Here is a 23491-nt window from a genome sequence, read left to right as displayed (position 1 = left end):
ACACTTATGATGGTTTTTAGCCAAGCCTGCTGCTTAGATAAAACATCACTAGCAAAAGCCAACTGTGATTGCATGTCCCTTAGGCTTAGCAGGGTTACCTCAAGCTATACAGGAGGAGTTCCTCAAATACAGCATCGCAATCATGCGAGACAAGAGTGCCAGGACTGACCCAGAACAGGGCAGTCTACAGACACAGCAGAGGAAGAGTCAGCAAAACAGTTCCTAGAACAAAGCAGGAAATCTAATGAAACAAGTTCACACTGCCTCACATGTAGTGTTGATAAAGTCTCTCCTCACCAAATCCTCGGCAGATCTTTGATTCAGAATATTTAATTTAAAAACCATAATAGGATGCATATACCTATATCATGCTGACATGGCAATAAAAAAACAGCATTGCAAAAACAGCTCCAGAATGAACACTGGGAATAGTGTCTGCGTGAAATGGGCTGCACTTTTAAGCTTGTTTTAAGATTTACATAGTTTTGGCTCCTTGATTTAATTATCTTGTTTCTCAGAGTAAAAGACTTCTGCTCACAGCATTGTAAAATATCCTTTCACTTCCCCAGGTGAAATCAAGTACAGTCAGGATACGATATCCAGCTATCAAAAAAAAAAAAAAAAAGTAGTATGAATTATCCTGGGGAGAAAAAAAAAACAACAAACAAAAAATCTACCATCAACGGAGTTGAATCTAAAATTTAAACTCTTTAGGAGGCAGCTTAAAAGTGTTTTTTCCTAAAAAACCAATTAAGATCTAGAAAGGTTATGTGTCTATCTTGTGACCAGCTTCCAAAGAGCCAGACACATCCCTTTAAAGAAGCATAAAAGCTATATGATAGCATTTAAACTGTAATGTATGTTGTAACCATTCAGGTAAATTCTTGTTATGTAGTGAGTAAAGTCATCTGGGATTATTGTGTAGTAAGATATCAGGAACACACCATAAAAATACATCAGTTAGGTCACGATGCTTTTAAAAAGTGAAGATCTGGTGCTGTGCAAGTATGTTGTTTGAAGTTTCAGCTCCCCACAAGAGAACACCCATGGTACTGCATTATACCACAGACATTTGATTTTATTTACACTTTAAGTTTTAAAGTTATTAGGTTACTGTACTTTAATTTCCTGTATGGCACCAAATTTCCTTTAAAAAAGAAGTGTTTCCGTGCGTGTGTATGTGTACATGTGTGTACATGTGGCAGGCACCAAAATGCAACGTCCCATCCTATTTTCTCTAGTTTTCTATTTCCCCGGCTCGGTTAAGAGTCCGCAGAGGTCGGTTACATTGCCTTCAGGGCAGCAATGTGAGAGCCCAGATTCTCTTGCAGGTAATACAGCAGATGGAGTTCGTAGTGCTCTCCCGACTCGGGTACCCTTATACTGTGTCTCTCCTGAGGGTAGATCTAAAATATAAATATAAAATAAAGTGATGAGCATCCACAGAAGTTGCAAGCTGCAACATTTAAACCAGTTCAAACACTCCAACCAGTTCAAATACTCGTATAATCTCACTGCATTAAGTCAATCTTGAGCTAATAATCCCTCTACTCCGTTGCCTGAACCCGGAGAAACCCATTGCACTTTCTGATCCATCTGGGATGCAGAGAGGGAATGAGCCTGGCAGAACAGCGGCACCAAGCAATTCAGCCAGTGCGGGTCTGCAGCACGGGCAGGGTGCAGAGCCAGAAGGACTTAATTAAGGGCCTAAGCTGCTCTACGCTGCACGAACAATGTCTCCAGACTGCAGCTGTCCTTGGAGCTCTGAGCTGCTCCTCTAGCTAATAATGTTTTTGATTTACTCATAAGATTTCCCACCCTTTTTTTTTAATATATATAAATATGGCATTTTTAATCAAGAAGTTCAAGCACCCCAAAACAACTGTGTTAAAGGCTCCGATTCTGGACTCCCCAGTGAAAGCAGGATGCCTCATTTTTGCACCCCAGTTCTGGCCTTACCTGTAAGTCGTATGGTTTCCCAGCTCTCACTAAAAAGCTGAGCAAAATACTAGTGTGTGCAAAGTGAACATTCTCATCCAAGAATCCATGCAGCAGCAGCAAACGGTTCGGTCTGAGAAAAGCAAGAGAAACATTTCTATAGAACATTGCAGAATATCGACTATTCCAGCCATTTCATAATCTACAAACATCTCTTCAAATAACCTCAACATTTAACATATTTGCTTTTAAAATAATGTCTGTATTATGAGTTGTTCTGCAAGGGCATGTCATTAGCTTCCAAATCTCTCCTTTTCTTCTCTGCAATTCTTCCTGCATATGCACATCATGGTCAGACTCTTATCTGTCAATCTCCTTTATTCTCAGAAGCATTTCCTAGTTTGGACAACACGATGGTTTAACATGTGCTCAGAATCTCTGCTCATTCCCACCTCTTTGGCAAGAAAGCTCATGCTGCTGATCCTGACCAACTACTTTTGCCAAGCTTAAGGCTGCTCTGGGGGCCTAATTACATAGTAGCAGATATGTTTGCCATTTCTTTGGGCATAACAGATAGTCTTTAATTACAACCAGTATAAAAAGGGATTACTTGGAACGGCCTATAATTATGCAAATGTTCATTCACATCTATTAAGTTTTTTGGATTTTGTTTTTTTTTTTAAATACTACCATTCATGGTTCCAGCATTTAATTGCAAGGAACAGGGAGATAAAAACATGTCTGCGGGGCTTGAACCTTCTTGATAAGGAAAGTGGGAGGGAAGAGCCAGAACCCAACTCACTCGGAAGGAAACTTCTCGGCTTGCATGGCCACTGATCCTAGGTAATAGCCCTGCTCGTTGTGATCCGGGTGGCCCATGTAGCGCTCGGTGTAGCCAGTGTCATAGAAAATCCACAGTGTGACTGGTGCTCCAGCAATGGCAACCTGCAAGTTCAACAGGGCTCTCAGTGCGGGGAAGGGATGTGACAATGACAAACCCCACTCACTTGGGGATGTCCCTTCCTCCCACGCCGCTGTCCCAGCACGGAGGGCGCTGACAAGTGCCTCTTACAATTCCCACAGGTTTCAATGGAGAAAAGAGAAACAAAAAGCAATCCTTGCCCTCTTGCCCAGCTACAATAAACATGCTGAAAACTTCTACCACTGCAGGACCTAAAAGACATCGTCCCAGTCTGTCTGCAAGCACCACTCTGGTAAAGCTCCATCCGTTCTGAGGAGATGTGGAGTTACCTTTTACAGATGCAAAACTGATCATCTGTGGTCCTCAAGCTGCAATCGGTGCTTTTAACATCATCCCTGCACTAGCTGCATGACAGAACGGATGCAATCAAGGAAAACCTCCCTGGTAGAGCAGATCGGTCTGCAGAGAAACCATTCCTTCAGGGCAGGAGAGCAGGAAGGACAGGTGGAAGTGTTATTTTTCAGCAGGATGAGTTCCTTAATTCACAGCACAAAGAGCTTGGCTGGTTCAAAGCAGGCAGCAGCTCAGGCTGCATGAGGCAGCTTCAGCTTGGTGCAGCTATACCAGCACAGTTCAGTGCGAGCTCAACAGTCAGCCCTATTCCAGAGCAGGAACATCCTCCTGTGTTCACCTGAATGGACTGCTGATGAACGGCTGTTCCTCCTCACCCCAGCTCCTGAGAACAGACTCTCACACGTTCCAGAAAAACCAGCCTGTCTGCACACTTGTTCCTCTTGCATGCCATGTCCCCTGGATGCAAGCGTGTCCTGTGCAAACGCACCCTGCTCAGGTTAATGCAGGCAAGACAGCACCTTCACATCAGGTCCTGCTCATCTGGAGCTTGGGGAAACAAGCTCGTGGATGGTGCAACCACAGCCTGCTCTTTGGGACGGCTGCACTCATATTTCTAACAATAAAGCATACTGCTGAGGAGGGGGGCTAAATTTTTGTGGAGAGGTGAGGAAAAGAAGCATTTAATTGCACCAATGCAATTTACTGATTTAAGACTTCTCTGTTAGCATTATTGGGGCTGTACTGGTATTACTGTCCCCATTTGAAAAACTAAATCACACAGCTGTACAAGTATGTGCTCAGTGTGACAATTTGCAGAGCCCCACACTGAGAACAGGTTTACAGAGGAAGAACATCTGGTCCCCACGCTCCAGGCAGAAACACACAAGGAGAGACCTGAAGAGACAGGCCAAAGCCCCCAATATCTTACAGCTGCTCTTGTGATACACGCTGAAAGTGGCTTTCAAGACACTGTGGCTTATTAGCAAGCAACAGCTTTAGAAAAGAGCAAGCAGATTTTTCATATCTGATCTGTTTCCTGTCAACTATCAAAAAGATTTTCAAAACCTTTAAGCCTAATTAGAAATACCATGTACACTGGAAAAGGAACGTCCCCCTGAACTCACCTAACCACAAGAATCTTGAGGGAAACAGCCAGAGCGCTGCGTGTTCACTTGTCTAGAGTGAGCTTAAAAGTCCTTGTTCTGGGAACACCCTTGGGAGGTTACGTGATTATGAGAAAACCTCTATCTGCATCACCAGGATAAGTACTCAATGTGTGAACATACCCTGAAGATATCTGACCTCTGCATTAAAGCCATAAGAGAGAGGTAGCCTCCATAGGACCAGCCATGAATGCCAACTCGGTCCAAATCAATGAAGTCATATTGGGATGCTAAATACTGCAGTCCTTCCACTTGGTCATCAATTTCTATTTGCCCCTATAAGGGAGAGAAAAGAGTGATTTTTTTTAGTTTTGGACAAAAAGTTAAGCTCACAGAACTTCAGAAGGTAACTAGCTCAACACTTTGGTTATTTCTACTTGTGCAGCACCCAAGCACCCACCAGCACTTCACAGCGCCTGACGTTACAGAAAGGTGATCCCTTTCCATCGTAAGATGCAATAAATTCACACTAACCCATCCCTATCAACTACCTTTCCTTCAGTTGTCTCCTTGCTTGGGAAAGAGTAAGAATTTCTCACTTTAAGGCAAACTCCTGCACAAGAGCAAGGCTGAGCTCTATCTCTGTGCATCAGAGTGCCTTTCCCAGCGTGCAGAGAGCTACATCATGAGGCCAGCAGAGCCTGGCACAGGCCTCCCCTGTCAGTATGCAAGGCCAAAAACATCACCTTCTCCAAACTGACACAGGAATTACTCTGAGTTTAAGCCCGTGCTGCTGGTGAAACTATCCTGCTTTGTGTGAGCAGCAAAGCAGCTCTGGTTAAGAGTCAGAGACCTCCTTATGAACCAGCTTGTCTTGTGCTGGACACACTGGAGGTGGTTTGCAACCTCAAGCACTGATATTATTATAACCTCCTGCCATGAAGTGCCTTTCCTCCTTCAAATCCACACTGCTCAACAACGTATGGTTCACCTCCAAACCTAGCTAGTGTCACACATCTGCCACACACATGTTGAATCATTGTGGTAAATCAGTGCTTTAGCTCAGATTGTCCAACAAGGTTGGGAGACTCATGCCTGTCTCTGGCTGAAAATCATAAACCGACACAGCACTTCTTACCATTTTGTATTTAAAGGCTCCTTCAAACTTTAGTCCTCGGTGGCAGGACCCCCGGTTGTCAATGACAACAACAACGTAGCCCAAAGAGGCCAGGGTGTTCAGACGGAAATATTTGATTCCTTTGAATCGATTGTTCACCAGCTGTACCTGGAATAGAAGACGAGCAATGACACAATCATGTATGTAAATGGCATCCAGAGGTCACTTGTCAACCCAATTTATGTATATTTACTTTCCTTTAAATGTTTTACATATGTTTTAACAAAGTTTTCACGTCACTCTTCTCTGCTATGTGATTCCCTCCCTCTACTTGTGGTTTGCTAAGAAACCAGCTGCATTAACAGGTCATTTTGTGTCATGGCAATGAAGAGCTGAACCAGACTCTCCTCTGCAGATGTCTCAAGGCACCAAGCAAGAGGGGAAGCTGACTGCCCACCCCAAGCCCGAGCTGTGGGTCCGCTGTCCCCTGCCTGATCTTTCCAAGGAGAAAACCTGGCTCTGCTCTGAGTCCCTGGGACCAGAGCAGGGTGCAGCAGATTTGGGGAACCAAAACAGGGCTCAGGAGCTCGCCCTCTCCTATGCACCAGCAGGAGAACAACCGGGCAAGCTCTCCTAAATACCGAGGGGTGATGGCGTAGGCTAACACAGAGCTCCCCTCATGTACACAGGGAGGGTGGAAAGAAGGAGCAGGAGCCGCTACGGATGAAGGGGAGACAGAACAGGGCACTGAGACTATTCCCACTGCCCTTCCTCCATGTTCCAGCTCCTGCTTCCAGACCTGTTCTCCAAACTCCGAATCAGTTCTCTCTCTCTCTGTCATGACTGGCAGTGCCCTCGTCTATGCCCTGAGAACCCCGTTGCCTACAACACCTTCAGCCACGCAGGTAATCATGGAACAAGTAAAATGCCTTGCACCTTCCCTGGGCAGACCAGCAGCTGCAGACACAGGAGAGCGACGCGACGGAGACCAACCTCTGCTGCCGCTCACAGATGTGGGCACTCACCTGGGGCCCTCCGTAGATGAAGAGCACAGTGGGGTACTTCTTTCTGGGCTGCAGATTGTGAGGCTTGTACATCATCCCATAGAGCGTGAACCCCGAGGAGCTCTCGAAGGAGAACACCTCCGGAGGGATGTAATCAGGAAGGGGCCCTGCCGCAGGAGGAAGCAAAGAGCCCAGTTTAACAGGGAACAGGAGGCTTAAGGCAACTCTGCTCGTTCATGCCCTCCACGCATCCCCAGGAATGCTTCATGCTTCCCAAGGCATGTGGCCAGGACCAGGCTGAGACTGGGAATGCCTTGGTCCCAGGGGAAGTCTCCCAGCCCCATCCTCTCCTGTCCTCAACCCCAGTCTACTCCTCACAGCAGTGACAGCTCCTTCACTGAGAGCCTGCACAGGGGCCCCATCCTTCTGCAGCTGCATAAATACAAGGAAAGACTAGGAGATGAAAGATGATGGAAAAATAAAAGCCCAAGAGGTGCCTGGCAAAGGCAGGGGCGAGCAGAGCTCTTTAACTGTATGCTCCTTCCTGCAGACTGGGAAGAGCTCAGGGACAGGCAACCAGCACAGAGCAAGGGAGCTCACTTACCCCCTGTGACTGATGCTAAAACTGCATCTCTGCAGGTCCAGCAAAGGACACTCAGGCATCCTCCCTTGCTACTGCACTGTGATGGGCTGGGACAGCACAGGGCTCGTGTTGCAGGGAAAGAGGTGGTTCTAGAACCCCCTCAGAGCTGGGCTCCCACGGGCCACAGCCCTGGAAGACCATTCTGGCCCCCACAGTCCCCTGAGGCTGGGGCAGCCGCGTCACAGCTTGTGGAAGGGGGCATCTTGCAAGCACTGGCATTGCTTCCCCTGCCACTTCGACAGAGAGAGGCTTTCCAAGCACATCACGGCTCTGGCAGTAGAAATTTAATAATTTCTAAATTATATTGCTCTTTTTCTTTTTCTCATGAGAGATAACACATATTTGTAGCTGAGCCAAAAATATAATTAAATGGTTCTCTTCCCTGGGCTTTTACTCCCTTGTCCTTACACAGAACAGGCACATTCCCTTCTCAGCCTTTACTGGACTACATCAAACAAGCCACACTGTTCATCTCCTCACTACCACAAACTGTTTATTTACCTCAACCTCTGGCACAATTTACATGGTCTTCTCAGGCAACCTCCTAGCAAAACCTCTGGGATAAACTCTCAGTCGAATTGAAGAGGCAGCTGAGCTGCCACCAAGACACGTATCTTCTGCAAGCCCAGAAGACACGGCCAGTCATCAACCCAAAAAGAATAAATCAGACCCAGTTCTGTCTTCTGTTAGACAGAACCTGTTATACAGGTCTCTATAACTTATTTATGTCTCAGCAGAGCATTTCTGGGGAAAGAGCCATGGAGGAGGACAGTGTCTACACCACAGCCAGGCAGCCCAAAAGCTAAGTGTGCGCTCTAGCTTAAGAAGTTAGAAGCTTAACTGTGAAACTAGCAGGCAATCCTTCCTCAAGCACGAAATTCCCCTGCTTTAAAGACGTATTTATTTTTGCAGCAACGCTTACATAGGATGGATGTGTTCTTGCTCATTCAGTACTGATACATTTGACCAGACCCATAAAAGTTACGACCACCTGCAGCCTCCTGCCACCTACCAGCATAAACATTAATGCAAATCCAGCAGCTCCTTCTCATTCCTGCACTTCCCAGTACTCCTCACGCAAACGTGAGCTTCCAGACAAGCCAAGCCATCCAGAACACAAAGGCTAAAACAAGCATTTTCTGGTATTTTTTCAGCCTGTGAGCCCAGCTGCCCTTCTCCAGCTCCTCATCTGTGCTGTTACCTGCTGAATCTAAAATGGTTGCCCAAAATTCCTTTGTTCTGTGAGCTGCATCATCCTCAGGCCCTGTCAGCCGGTAGAGCGACACACAGTGCGGATTCTTCTGATTGCTGTACTTGCTGATGAACATGTCACAGTCCTGGGAAGAACAAGAATATCACCTTGAACTCTTCAGTGCAGAGACATGAGAAAAAAAATGATCATTTCTCCCTGCATTTAGATCTCTCAGGAGGTGCTCATGGACTGAATTAAACCAGGAAGCCTGGGGTCTGTTGGCAACAGCTTATAGACTGCAGGGAGCTGCAGTCCTCAGCAAGAGTCAAATATTAACACTCCAAAGCTGTGTTTTCTGCTAATTCTGCAAAATACACCTGCAAAACCAGCAGTGGCATGAGGACTGTATCACACCCTGTCCTCTCCTGGGCAAGGCAGTTCCTGCAGAACAGGTTACTGTCCCTAACTCCTGGGACTGCACCCAAGGCTGTTCTTCTCACATGATCTCCCCTTAGCCCTCTTCAGGCAAAAAGAGCCAGGTTTAAACAGGCACCTCAGCCCAGCTGCTTTTCTAGGAGGTGAGCTGAGGAGCAGCTGCACTGGCAGGTCACTAGCAAAACTGGAAGGGAACCTGTGGCAAAGCCAAGAGCAATTTGTTTTGGCTTCTAGAAGGGGCTACAAATTCACCGTACAAGGCACAGGAGCACACAGCATAGTGTGAAATCTACTTTTGTTATATAAAGATGCAGCCTTATCTGCTGTTTGATGAAGAACAAGCCTGTGGTCACAGGCAGACTGGGTACCTGGCTGACACAGCAGGCATGAGAGTAGCCACGTTCCGTCAGCTGCTTTGCTTCCCCGGGGTGCTCGTAGCTAACGACGTACAAGTGATGCTCTAAAGGTGAGTCCTTTGTGCCTTGAAAATATACCAGTTTTTTGGCTTCATCTACATAGATCTGTCAAAACAAAGCAAACACATACCACAATGTTGAGTTAATGACCAAAAAACATGCAAGTCTGAGAGGCAGCACTTGACACCTTCTTGCCCAGCTTTTTCACTCAGGTCCTTAACTTTCCCCACTCTTCATTATTTGCTGTGCTCAATGATTCTTTGTCATTTCCTCATGCTTCAGACCCTTTCCCAAACCACCGAGACACACATACAATACAAACCTTTCCAGGAAGAAGTCATGGCAGCAGCTGGCTGGTAGCTGCTAAGTTAAATATTCCTTCTTTTTGAACAGTTGACAATTTTGAATATAAGAGAACTTGCACATCTCACCCCCTAAACCCTGTTCCAATATCCATTCAGGAAGGACTTTATCAAAGTCTTCTGTGAAGTCTAAATGACAGTCAAGAAGTTCTCCTTGAATTGCTGCCTCATTCCTTTCTAAGGATTCGTGGAGCTGAGCACTGGAAGGGCAGCAGTTTGGGGAACGTCTTCTTTTGCAGAACAAACACCTTGCACAAGCTCACAAGATACAGGGAATACAAACATTGTGTATTCTGGCTAAAGAGAGGCAGAGCTAATAGATTTATGCTGATCACTTTAGTGAATCACTTTATTCAGGACAGCACCTCTCACTATCACGACACTTTGCTGCTCAAGGAACACGTGAAATGTCCTCACTGCTGCCTCACAGTTTTTTACTTCCTTCTCTTTACGCCTTAAATTTAGTGGGAAAACTCTTTGCTTATCAGCAAAGAACACTCAGGAAAAGAAAGCAGCTATTGTTGCCCAAATGGCCACTGCTAAAACCACAGCCTCCAGGCCAGACCAGTAAATCAGAGTTAGAGGAGAATAAAAGCAAACACACGTGATTCATGTGCTCAAAGCCAATGTAACAGAGTGGTAGGGCCCAGTCTTCTCAGGGAGCAGTGCCTTGCTAATACAACACGTACTGATTTGTGGGGCCCTAGAGACCATGTCCCTGCAGTGCTGTCCTTCAGCATGAGCGGGTGGCTTTGAAGATGTCCACGCAGCAAGAGCAGACACTTACGTTGGACCCATGTCTGCCAAGCACTTCCCATTCCCCACTGGTAAGCGCCACCTCCTCTTTGATGGGGCATTTGAAGTCACCTGGAAACAACGGACAGGCAAGCAGAGATTTTACATGTTAACCACAAGAAATGGTCACATTCATACTTCTTCCTTCCAAGCTTTTTTGGCAGACTCGCTCAAAGAGCAGCCTGGTTTTGTGCAAGATCCACATGTCTGCCACCGTGCCAGACAAATGCTGTTGCACAGCTGCATAGAGCATTTTAGAGTTGGTAATGTGCTGTGAAACATATGTCAAAGGATTCAGAGATGCTCTCAACCTGACACCTGGGCAGCATTTTGGGGTTTTTTGAGGCTTGTTTTTTCTTGTTATCCTTTATTTTTTTTCACATGCACAGAAATAGAAGCTTTATACTAAAAAACATGAAAAAAGGTCTCAGGTGTCAAAATTGGAGAATTTTGATATGAAGGTAGCACACAGCTCTTTTAGGAGATGGATTCATTTCCCTCAATGTTCTCTGAGAGGTAAAGAATTTGGGTGCATTCAAGGGAACCCAATCACTTTCTATATAACATTTTCTGTGAAGAAAAAAGAAAAGTTGGATAAAACTAGGACTCCCAGTAAAATTACATATTGTTTTTTTTTCTGTGCAAGTGCTCAGCAAGTGCCTTCCGCACACAGCAAGTAAATTAAGGATCACAGCATGAAACTATAAATGAGAGAATCCACGCTGTGCAGAACCCACTCCAGGAACTCCACACACAGCTATACTGCAGAGCTGGGGCCAAACTTCGACCGCAGCTTGGAAGCACAAGGTCTTGAATTTTTGCTAGAATCAACTCCTCCTGCATTTCCACTTGCAACAGCTGCCAGTAATTTTCTCCTACTAACATCCCTGTCTATACAGCGATACCACGATTGTTTTTAAGAGCAGAGAGGAATTCCCTGCATAGCTGTCATATCATAGCTTCTTTCTGGCAAGCACACGTGTTCATTTTAAAGGTGAAGGCTCTTGATACACCTTTTTACAATGTGGTCAAAGTATGCTCTCTGTTAACCTCTCTTCTACAATCAGCTTGTAAAGGCTGACAGAGACTCTGCTGGCTTTGCTTGCAATGCCAAGTCTTGAATCAATGTCTGCCATTAGATACGTTTGACCCAGGACATCAGATAGTCACGTTGTTACTATAATGATTAACTCCCAGGAAAGTCAGCACACAAACAATCCCATCCTTAACAAGGGAAAAAACATCTAAGTGTGTTTCACAATTTCTCATGAGCTCATTTCTCTTTTCACCTTCTGAAACTTCTCCTTCTAGTCAATGAAGAAAAACCTGGGTTAAAGCTGCAGGATGTTGGATACAAAATCAGCCCTGTACATATCCAAAGGGAATGACTGAACAATGAAGTGCTTTCCTGCATAAGAGCAGGAGTTTCCAGTGGGACTGGTTCCTGCCACCTAGAAAGACACTTATTTCCTCACTGGTCAGCAGTTAATGCCCAATTAAAGCAAGAGAATAATTTCAGTTACTTGGAGCAGGGAGGCCTCCACATGACCGTTTATACTTGCTCTCCTTCAAAACTGAGGTGATTTTGTAGAGGTGCCGGAATCCCGTCTTGCACTCCGAGGCAAAAATGAACTCTATCTCATCTTCACGGGCTTGAGGGAAAACATGGAATATATCATGGATCTGTGGAGACAGGGCAGGGGATCATAATCAACAGCGGGGCTCTGGCACTCAAGTCATGCAAAGCAAGTTCCTCTTGCTGCTCAACACCAACAACACTGAGTCCACACTAGCAGGGCACAGGGCACTGTCCCTTCCTGGGAGAACCGATTGTCCGTGTGAGCCCGGAGGTGCCTGCAAACAGCAGCCCCGCGTGCTGCACAAGCCCTGACTCGTTACTAGCCTAACTCTACAGGAACAATTCTGCCCACAGAAACTACTAAGCAAGTTTTTCTGCTCTCGCCTCCTCTGCTTTGATGTGGGCCCAGCTCGACAGTCACAGAGAGAAGCCAGGACTCAGCGCCCTCCTCTGTCCAGCGCTGTGTAAAAGCCCGGACAGAAAAGGGTATTTAAAGAAAGGTGAACAGGTGTCATCTCCCTGCTTATGAAGATGCCAACTCCTGCTTCAAGGGACAATCCTTTGAGGGTACCCAGAACCATTCATCTGAATAGTATGAACTGCCAGGAAAAACATCAGCTCCAGGTAGTAGAGATAACGGCGAAAGGACGTCCACAGGCACTGCCCCATCCTGAAGCCACGCACTGATTCCAAGAAGAAGGCACAGTGCTGTGGAGAGCACACGTTCACTGGGAGGCTTTGTGCAAACGCTCCCTGCTGAAAGCTCTGCCCCTCAAGCGGTCGATGTTCCCAAGCCTGCACCCTGGCACACCTCCCATGGGATTCCTTTCTGGAGACAGCATCTCCGCTTGCAGCACCGAACACCACCCGTTTGTATGGCATTAGCCTGGTGTTGTACTGACACCTGCTCTCACGTGGCACAGACCCAGCCTGAACACGGCCAAGGACGCTTTCCGTGACTGTGAACGGCCTTTCAGGACTCGCTCACCCAATCACACTTAGACAGCTCTTCATCAGCTGAAGACACCTCATCTGGTGGAAATCTGTTTGGGAATGATCACACCGAGAAGGTGGATGGTGTAACACCGGGGCAAGGGGCTGTCCTGAGCACCAGAGCCCTGCCTTCTGCTCCTAACCGGCTGACCACTGGAGCCACAGTTGAGCTGCTCTGCTTCCACTTCCCACATCTGTTTGATCTATACTTACTGTGGGCTCTTTACAGTAGGGAGCATTTTATTTTAAACAGGGAATACGCAAGAACCTTGCACAATGGGATTGTTATCCTAGGCAGCACAGTAATCCTAATGTCACTCAAATGTTACAAATAGGGTCTTGAAGAACAAATTGTTAGAGAAGGTTGAAATTCAAATTCTTACATTTATCCAGATGTCTGTTGTTTCTTCATAAATAATGAAAGGTGTAACAGAATCTGGTACAGCATCGATAAGTTTCTGTCTTTCCATTGCATCATCTTCTATAGGGATGAATAATGCAGGAGGGATCAAGACTATCTGAAGTCGTGTTTGGGAGCGATCCAGTAGGATGGACCAGATGCTGTTGAGGGAGACAGATATTACAGAAAACAACATGCAGCCATGAGTATTTGATGCATGAGAAAATCTTGAGACACACATTAGCATTCAGTTTGAAGGAGTCGAAAGGATTCAATTTCAGATTAAGCACGAAGCCACATGTCAAATCTCACCCATGAAAACAAGTTTGTTCCATAGTGTAAGAGCCTATTTCACAATATTGTGTAAGCACTGCAGATTCAAATGCTCTATTTCCCCAGATTTCTATTGTGCTTTAGGGGAGAAAGAGAAGAAAAAATATCAGAGGCAATAATGAAGCAGAAAAAAACCTCTGAAATTTCTGAATATTTGTGAAATATTAATGTTTTAAATCTATATTTGGCACCTAAATGACCTGGCTGTAGACCTTGCCAGACTTTGGGTAACTTTACAAATAGCTCTAATAACTATCCTGCAAAAAGCAAGACAATGAAACAAATGTGTCCATTTCTTCCACATTTGGGGGGAAAAATAGTGGAAGCCAGCTTTAGCCTCAAGAACTGGAACAGCTTCTGATGAGTTAGAAACACTGTACTACATCATCTACAGGGTTAAAATGACATGCAAATGTAAGTGGCACTTACAGCAGGTTTTCTGATCAGTAAGTCTGGTCAGCAAGGATGGTCCAGTGGTTAGGGCGCTAGCCTAGGGCCTGGGGGACCTGGGCTCATTTCTCTCCTCAGTCACAGACTTCCCGTGTGACCATGGCAAGTCACTTAGCCTCTCTGGGCTGCAGTTCCCCATCTGTAAAATGGGGATAATAGCACTGCACTCTCTCTCACAGGGATGTCAATAGGACACACACAACAAAGGCTGTGAGTGCCCCAAACCAGAGCAGCAGGGCTGGGTACCAGAGCAAGACAAGGAGGACTCTGTTTTAGGTTTGGAAAAATGGTCCCTTTGCACAAACAAGTTGGCAGCAATGAAAAAACGAAAGCAGGCTTAAGCTCAAAGAAAAGACAGAGCCACTACAATCTGGCTTCTAACTGGTTTGCCCCAAACCTCTTAGCAGAGACAGGATTAACATACGCACTATTTTCCTTCTGGCGTCCACCCAGCTCTAGCAATGTACTCTACTCCTTCAAAGAGGATCTCGAAGGGCTGAACTAGCTCTTTGTCCACAACACCTGCAATCTGTTGACAAAGCAGCAATTCAGTGACACTGAGATGAACCCCCCAATCAGTTTTCATGCACAGTGAGAATCCAGACACAGAAGACTTCTTGTGTACAGCTCAATTAATTTAGATTGTTCAGCTTTTCAGCACAGGGGATTCAACCCCATCTCTAGCCAGACATGAGAATAGCAGCAGATTGCACGTTACTAGCACAGGTAAGGAGGGACTTGACAAATCTGGAGCCTGCCCACAGATCAATGACTGGCCTTGGCCAAGCCACATGAAAACTCAGTTTCCCCATGTAAAGATGTAAAGAGGAGGTGATCTGTACTGAGCTATTTAGTAAAAAAAGTTCCGCTGCTGCGGATAAAAACATCCTTATGACAGCCAGTTGCCAACAGGGTTGGTAACTTCTTATATATGCTCATATCTCATTCCCTTTGCAATGAAAATTCTTCAAGTATTTGCTGTCAACCAAGAGGTCTGCCACAGAAAAAAAGCCTAACCACCCACTCCTAAAATACTGTGCTCTGCAGCCAAGCTCATAAGCCAGTCTGGGGGAAGGAAAGGAACAGCCTCAAGCACTGCTATATGCACAGACACGAACTCTCCGCATGGGAACGACCCCAGTGTTCACAGCACTACCTCCAGAAAAGCCACTCAGCTGGCGCATGCAAGGAAGTTGGTTTGTACTGAAGTGGGAGAAGAATTTTATCAAAAAAAAAAAGAGAGAAAAAAAAGAGGGACATTAAACTGATTTAGGAAACAAACTTAACAAAGGACTTACTCTTCCCTCTGCGTTGATTGTCACTTCAGATATCTTGAAAGTGACCTTTGGATTTGCTGTACCTATAATAAAGATGTTAACAGTCAGACACCAATTGTTTGCTTCCAAGAGGGCAAACCTGAGCAGGGGATCATTGTGGTGTTATTCACACAGAACTGGAAAAAGCAAATAGCAGAATGCTCTTTAACCCAATAGCCCACTTGCATGGGTGTGAGAACAGAACCAGGCAAGAAAATAAAACCCCTGCAAACACAAAGCAGACTGGGTGGATGTAAATGGATCTCACCAAGAGTTACCACAGCCAAAAGCAGACTTCTCTCCCACAAGAGCTGAAAGTAAATACTAAAGGGTGATCAGGATAGCAAAGTAAGCTTTGGTTTATTGTGTGGATGCTACTTTTTGAAGTGGAGCGTAAAAAGTGATACAGTGCTCATACACAGTATCAAAAATGAGAGCAAGTCATTCTGCAACCAAAGATCATTTCTTTATGCATTTTAAAAAGTCTGCTGCTGTGACTAGTGAAGTTTGTGTTTGAAAACACCACAACAGAGGGCTTTCCTTGTAGGCTGCAAGCCATGCAGTGCTTGTAGTTCAAAGTCCCATTAGCAATCCTGGGGACTAAGAGTCTTCCAGAATGCAAACCACAAAGCATTACCAGCAGCCAGAGAAAGGCTCCAAGAAAGAAAATGGGCATCACTGTGCACCTAATTCCTCAAAAGACATAAGGCTGCAATGAGAATCAACTTCTGTGTGCCAGGATCTGAGGCAGCAGTTGGCCAGCTCCTGAGGCACACGCTAAGAGCTCTCCCTGACCACAGGGCTGGAAAATGCAGCACAGCCACCAGTGACTGCCTGACCTCCACAGCAGCAGTTTTCCCAAACACATTTGCTCCACCTGGACATCAATTCAAGGACTACACAATATTCCTTCAACAACTCTCAGCTGCAGGCTGAGAGAGAGACTGCTGTAAGGCACACGCAAAATATATGTGTTTTCCAGAAACAAATATGCAAGGGCATGAGGGTCTCACCAGTTTTGGGGTACCGAAAGGAATCTGTTCTTCTTGTTTCCAACATGGGCGATGTGACATGAATAATTTCCACCTCTGACTCATCATTTTCTTCATATAGAATTCGAAGAACTTTGCCCCCATTCAGTGCTGTAAATGAATTAATATTTCCTGGTCAGAACAGCTCTAGTGTTTGGCTATTGCGGGCACCAAGACTCTCCCAGGATCGCAAGCAGATAAAGGATGAAAACTTAACCAAGTGACTCATGTTTCATTCAGCAAAACACTCCAAGACTCCTCCTACTCCTATTATCAACGAGAGGAGGAAAGTCTCCCTAGGTAACATGCCCAGAAGGCCACTCCAACACATCCACCACTCCAGACCATTCAGGAGGAGTCACAAGCATAAGGTTCCTTTCTTGCATGAAGATGAATAACAGAAAATGTAATTCTGCTCTGGACAGCAGAGCACAGGGGCTGCTGCTTGTGCCTGCCAGACACGCTGGCTCCAGCACGCTTACCTGGCTGTGCCTTCGGGCTCCACCAGTAGCCAGTGTATCTGTCAAACTCCTCCTGCAGCACAAAAGTAGCCACACCAGCAGATTTGGGGTCCTCCTCCACATTGGCCAATTCTAAACAAGACACAAAAGCACCAGTTAACCCTGCGCTCCAGAACTAGCCCCAAGTTCAGCCCCCAGGGAACAACTGCGTGATGATGAATTTGCCTTCTCAGTGAGTTTGCTTTCTGCTTCCACCCTGCTCTGCTGATTTATTTGAGGATTTATCCTCTCTCATATGGCTTCTTCTTAGGAAAAGAAAGGAAAGCCATCCTCCCTTTTTACTCCTACCCACTTAGTCTCTCTATTTTCCATGCACTAATCCAAGAAAGAAAATATTCTCTCTACCCGAGCTCAGTGAATGGGAACGACAACTTCCAAAAACATCAAAGATTAAAAAAAAAGATCTGAATAACTAAAAATGAAAATACAGACATTCAGAAAAATGAAAATATCAACATTTTATCAACCATACAAACTGAAAGTAACAGACTTACATAACATCTCAACATGATGACATATCCATAGGGCTTCAATACTTTTCCTGTTACCCTGGAGGTAACTTAGCAGCACTCCATAAATAATTATCATCTGAGAAGGAGTCATTGCTACAGTTTATTTTTAATGTACTTACATAATATTTTAATATCTAACATTTAAATAAACTTAAGCATTATTATAAAGTGTAAAAAACTTTAATTGAAAATTACATAGTTTAAATAAAAGTACAATTTAAATACAAAATGTGATGGATTATTAGGACATGTTTTAAACACAACTTCCCATTTTCCTTCCTCCAAGTTACATGCCCTAAGTACAGTTGAAGAGGAATAAGAAGGGAACATCTAAGTTACGAGCTGAATGTGAGGGACCTGCAGAAGCTACAGTGCTATTCAGCAATTATCTGCATCATTTCTTAAAGGCCGTAGAGCCTGACTTAACTGGCAGGAACTCTCCTCCAGCTCTGTTCCGCCCACAGCTCTTCCACACAAAAGGCGCCGTTCCAGTGAAAAGGAACATGCTGTGTTTCAGAAGAGCCTTCTATATGCATTCAACAATTCATTCATTCTGTCAGATTCCATAACAGAGGAAAGAATCATCCCACAATATTTGCAGTAGGAATAAAAAATTTAAAAAAAAGGAACATAGGAATGACAATCTTGGTCAAACCAAGATGGAATAAATATTGGACGTTCCCTCAGATTTCAGAAGAACCCCTAGAGCCACTTCAGAACTCAGCCTAGCTACAGCAAGTGCAGAGGAGGAGCAGAAGAGATTAAAAATACAGATTTTAATTCAGGATACATTACCATTATGCACAAACGTTAGCCTCCTTTCTTCTCTAGTTTCTATATTAGATACCCAGATGTCATTACTATGGATAAACGCAATCCAATTTGGATCAGCTGGACAGAGCTTGGGATCCATCCGGATGTTTGGACAACTGGTCTCCACCAGAATGGGTCTTAAGGGCTGTTGCTGTTTGGAAGATGACCAAAAAGAAAGGAACAATTAAGCCATGATAAAACACAGACACTTACAGAGGCTGAATTGGATTCTCAGAAGGCCTTTTAAGACCACAGTGGCAGGCACATCAACTTAAAGTGTACAGGTTGACGAGGCAGGAATCTCAAAAGAACAAGTTTATGAGAGAGTAACGTACCCAATTTAAACACAGAAAAAAAGTATGTGGATATTTTGTTGGGTAAGTAATGCTTGTACTATAATTGCATAGATCCCACCAGGTGCTAGGGACTAACCACAAACCAGAAGGCAGCTTGCCTAATGAAGCCTGGCATATTCTTAAAAAAACACACCCTAAAAATGGATTGGCAGAACATGCAAGAGATGCCAGAGTGGAAGTGGCTGTATCCCAAGTTGCTTTCAGAGGACACCAGGGTTAAATGGACGTTGGTCACTTGTTAAAATAAAGAGTTGTTCTCTTGGAGTTCTGAGTTTCTACAACCACAGAAATGTGCCCTTTTAGGAGACTTCTCTCCTCCATGCTTCAAAGATTTGCCAAGGCTTCTTGCCATGCCAGTGCAGCAGTAACTGATATTCACTCTCTGCCTTCGCTCCAAGAGAAAGGAGCTTCCAGCCAGAGGAAAGCAATACTACACTGAAAAAGGATGAGGGATGAGTAAACTCACAGTAAATCCATGAGGGCCTCCATCTTTTACATGATAAATTCCACTCCCAGCCTGAAAGAGAAAGGTCCCGCTTTCTCGGTGGTAATCGTAAGAGGCAATCCCGACGGTGCCGATCCGCTTTCGCTCCCGCAGCAATTCCTCCTCTCGGGAGTACATCCCATAGTCCAGGACGGCCTGAATGTGGGCAGAGAAGCACAGTCAACACCTCCCCCCTGCACCTCCCACTCGAGTGCCAGGGCATCTCTGCACATGGGTGCAGATTGCTGTGCAGACACCCTCCTCTGCCAAGCCCTGCTCCTGCTCGTGCCTCTGCTGGCAGTGCTGGCAGCTGCAGGCCCAAATCTGCTCCCACACAACTGCAAAACTGTCAGTCACTTCTGCCTCAGCAAAGGCAGCATTATTTCCAATGTATGTCGGTACAAGTAAGATCAGATTTAAAGATCTGTTATTTCCAGAACGAGCAGGAATGTTTTTGCTAACTTTTGCAAGCACACGCAGTGACCAGTCTAGTGGGAGGAGAGAGAAGCAGGAATTTTAAGTCTGGCTGACAGTCTCAGGAAGTAACGTGGGAAACAACACACCTAATTCCACGTGGGGTTTGTCCTGCTTCCTCCAACCTGCTGTCTCGCATGGCGTGGGACAGGCGCGGGCTTGCTGTGCACAGAGGTGAGGAGGGGATGCACATTCCAGGGAGTGGGAAAGGGATGCTTTGCTCTAGCATGAGTCACGGAGCCACTGAGAGATCCTCAGGGGGGACTCATCACTCCGCTGTGCCAGACGGTGATTTTCAGAGGCTACAGGCTCCCACAGCAACCCCCAGGCTCTCACAACACACAGCCTGATGCAAATTAGTACATGCAAGGCTGTCTGAGAAATCAGACACAGGAAGGCTGCTGCTCAAACAGTAATGAGAAAGCTGGGCTTGCTTTTGGGATGACTGCAGAGTGCCAGGAGAACACAAAATGTTTAAGACCGTATCTTCCAAACCTTACCAGTGGTGTTACCACAAAGCCTATACACACAGATATCATGCTGCTATGAAGCAAGAAAGAAATGAGGACCCACCGGAAAAAGATCCAAAAGAGGTTTCCAGGAAAGCAGCAGGATGGCAGCTTTGTTTATGGTTTTGGGAATTTCAGAGTAGAAGAGCGTGTTCTCCCTGTTCTCCCCAGACATTGCTGTTGCGAAAGCAGGAGGGGAAAAAAAAAAAAGAAAAAAAAAAGAAAAAAAATCAGTTTAGTTCTATGTTAATTCGAACACTTTCAAAGGATGCTCAGGAACGGTTTCACAGAACGGCTCAGCAGCCCCTTCCTACCAGGAGGATGGAGTCTCTGCACTGCGGGCTCGCTCTGGGAACTCCCTGTTTCACAGAATGCAAGCCACAGAGACAGCAGAGGACAAACTGCCAGGCTTACCGCACACTGCCTTGAGAATATCTGTATCTGCCTGAATGTTAGTGGCCCTGCTATTTTATAAGCTTTTAAAATCTAGAAGGGCCCTTCTCCTAATTTCTCTGGCTGGGTTAGAGCATAAGGCAGTTCATGTTTCAAAGACAATGCATCTCTAGAGAGGACTGAATGTTCCTTTCTCCTTTCCCTCAATATTGTTGATTTCCAAGAGCTCCTGCCAAGGCACAAAAGGATGAGTCTGGACAGAGCCAGATGTGCACTGGGGAAGATCAAGGCTGACTGATAACTCAGGAGGTGGCACCTAGGAAACCTGAGCTCATCCCAGAGGGAATCAGCTCTGCCAGCCGCAACCAGTCACCCTCAACATGCTAGAGCTCAGTATTATTCCAGGACTATCACCCCCTTTCAATGAAAAGGGGAAGGGAGACACACCAACAGCTGTGTGTCCGTGTCGCTGCCCAGCAGAGCATGTGCAGAGACCCTCTGAATCACAAATCTGAGCTTAAACAACGTCTCTAAGCAGCAAGAAAGGGGCTAGAACAACGTTCTGGTTCCTAGTCCTTTGATGCAGCCATTGCTTTACCCCAAACCCCGTTTTTCCTAGACATACATTCAGCTGGAGCATCTTTTGACAAAGCATTCATTTATTAAGATGCCTGCTCCAAAAAACAACCCAAAAGTTTGCTCACAGTATCATCTGCAGTGCCAAATCGCTTCAAGTACAGCCATAACTCAATAATTTACCAAGTGAGGAACTGAGGCCAAAAGTGATAAATTACATTAGCTTCTTCATTATTAAGACCAAAAATACCAGAAAAAAATATTTCCATTTTAAGCTGCCCCCACCCTGCACTGCTATTCATTAGCTACAGAATCATTGAAAAACCTACTCCATCTCCAGCTGAGGCACGGAGGACTTTCAATTTTTTTGTTATAATCCCTCTTACAGAGGTAAATATGCAGAGAGGGGAGAAAAAAATTAACTCACTAATAGTAATTAAGAAAAAAACAGATCAAACTGCCACAGCTTTTGGAGAGAAGGTATCATATTTGGAGTGAAAGAACACAGCCCAAACAGGCTTGAAACAGCTTCTCAGCTTGGGAACATGTCCCAAAGGGCACATCACTTTTATTTCTCCAGTTCTAACAAGCCTAAGAGAGGTCATTTCCAACCACATATGATTTTCTGTGGGAAATCACATGGCAAGTTTTAATCACAGATTACAATCAAAACATTTGATCTGACTGCCATCAAACCCACATTGAGTTATCTTCCAGATCCATCCAGTTCTCAGGAGCTGTCAAACCCAAACATCCTCTGCAGTGAGTGCTTAATGAAAGCACGAGCTGCCCTGGGAAGCTTACCCAGATAGTAGATTCTATCCGAATGAGGTCCATCAGGGTCATTTTTCTTCACGAACGTGAAGTCATGAGGAGCTTTTGCCATCATGTAGCCATGGTACTTGCGCGTGTCGGTGAGCAGTTTCCGAAGCTGGCTCCATGAGTGCCTCTCCACGTAGAAAGGTTCCAGTTTGGGCTGCTCCTCTCTCTGCACCTGCTCCTCACGACCTGCAGTTTCGAAGATTTCAAGGCCCGGCTGTTCAGTTTCCATGGCTGCTGCCATGTTGCATGTTTCTGGAAGAAAAAAATAGCAGAGGCTCAGCACTGTCCTTCAGCAGTCCAGCAAACATGCCCTTCAGACTCCCAAAACACAGTTCAGTAGCAAAAGCACTGCAAGGAAATCATTATTTTCATGCAGGAAAACCTGGCAGCAACAAAACGGCTGGGAAATAGGTATTTGCTGGGGAAAACAGGCTGCTATGATTCAGCCTTTCAGCATGGGGCTAAGAACTTCATAGATCCATAGACTTACTGCCATTTGCCTTTTCCCCAAACAACAACTACTCATCCTCATTTCGGTTTGTGGAGCAGATAAGCTCTTCCCCGTTCAGATTTGTTAAGCTCCTTAACACTTCCTTCTTTCTTGCTGTGAAGAGCATGAACATCACCCTGGCACGCTGCTCTCAGGGCAGGAGATGATTAGGACTGTGGAGAGACCTGGGACCACCAGCTGCACAGAGGAAACAACACTAGTAGCTGATTTGCAACCATCAGGCCATACCCAACTCTGCTGCGCAACCACGTGCCCTTATTCCCATTATTCCATAATGTGCTGGGTTTGTCTGCGGAACCGAGCGGCACCCGCACCATTTCCGAGCAGCTAAATCAAGACTGCGGTTCTCCCTGCCAGCCCCCAGCTCGCAGCTCTCCCTCGAGGTGGGAGGCAAACAACATCGCTGTGCCCCCGCTGGGCTCGCAAGCGCGCTGCTTGTGGAGCGCTGTCTCCAGGGCTCCTTTCCAAAGGCTGTGCTACAGCCATCCCTGGCGCATCCCTGTCTCCAGGCTGTTCTTTGGTGCGTGGCATGTCCCTTGGCTGAAACACAGCACTGTAGGGCCCGCTCACAGCTACGGGGGCTGCTCTTCCAGAAGTGCAGTACAGTACCAAAAGGAAAGGGATACGACTAGGAAAGCATCTTCCAGACTGCTTCATCTGCAGCATGCGTCTTATCCTCCTGAACAGATTGTTCCTTTAGCAGTTGCAACATCCTGAAGTTATCCATGTTTTGCACAGCTGAGCTGGACTAAAAAGCCTGGAAGCCCGACGAGGGAAAACGCTCTCCTTCAGCTGTGAATTGTTGATTTGAGTCCAACAGACACGAACTTCCACCACAGAGCACCTTGCTGGAGAGGACTATCAATCCAGAAAAAGATTTTCTCGTTACACATAATGGGAAATCTGCACAACCATCCAGGATGCTGCTGAGGAGAGGCAGAGTGTGATGAGACAGATGAGACTCGCTGCACTAAAAGGAGGCTCTGGACAACACGGACCAAACCCAATTCAAACACAACGTGCTACCAGTGAGGAAGGGCACAATGAATTAAAAATGCTGTTTGCTTCCATCACACAACGATCTCTTCTGTCTGAGCTATTCCCTGTGGAACCTGGAGAGCTCACACCCATACAGAC

General features: G+C 45.7%; 1 protein-coding gene across 2 annotated transcripts; it reads right to left on the bottom strand.

Annotated features, from left to right (window-relative positions):
• Window positions 1–1057: 1057 nt before the first annotated feature.
• DPP8 (dipeptidyl peptidase 8) lies at window positions 1058–22207 on the bottom strand. Of its 2 annotated transcripts, XM_010221141.2 has the most exons (19): window positions 21826–22139; window positions 20117–20229; window positions 19052–19225; window positions 18212–18380; window positions 16866–16976; window positions 16366–16494; window positions 15335–15396; window positions 14465–14565; window positions 13237–13414; window positions 11805–11964; window positions 10274–10353; window positions 9077–9229; window positions 8283–8418; window positions 6460–6605; window positions 5456–5602; window positions 4501–4653; window positions 2741–2883; window positions 1960–2071; window positions 1058–1406 (listed from the first exon to the last, which is right to left on the bottom strand). In XM_010221141.2, the coding sequence occupies exons 1-19, from the start codon at window positions 22082–22084 to the stop codon at window positions 1284–1286; spliced, it is 2649 nt and encodes an 882-aa protein (XP_010219443.2). In that variant the 5' UTR covers window positions 22085–22139; the 3' UTR covers window positions 1058–1283. The 2 variants fall into 2 exon arrangements, with proteins under 2 accessions (XP_010219443.2, XP_010219444.2); XM_010221142.2 differs by lacking the exon at window positions 1058–1406 and having other exon boundaries at window positions 1961–2071; window positions 4517–4653; window positions 21826–22207.
• Between the last annotated feature and the right edge of the window lie 1284 nt (window positions 22208–23491).

This window comes from Tinamus guttatus, unplaced genomic scaffold, assembly GCF_059628265.1.
Source record: "Tinamus guttatus ecotype Peru unplaced genomic scaffold, ASM5962826v1 Tinamus_guttatus_pri_ptg000004l, whole genome shotgun sequence".
NCBI lineage: Eukaryota > Metazoa > Chordata > Aves > Tinamiformes > Tinamidae > Tinamus > Tinamus guttatus.
The sequence above is the reverse complement of the archived record's forward strand: the minus strand, read 5'-3'. Positions and strand labels throughout refer to the sequence as shown.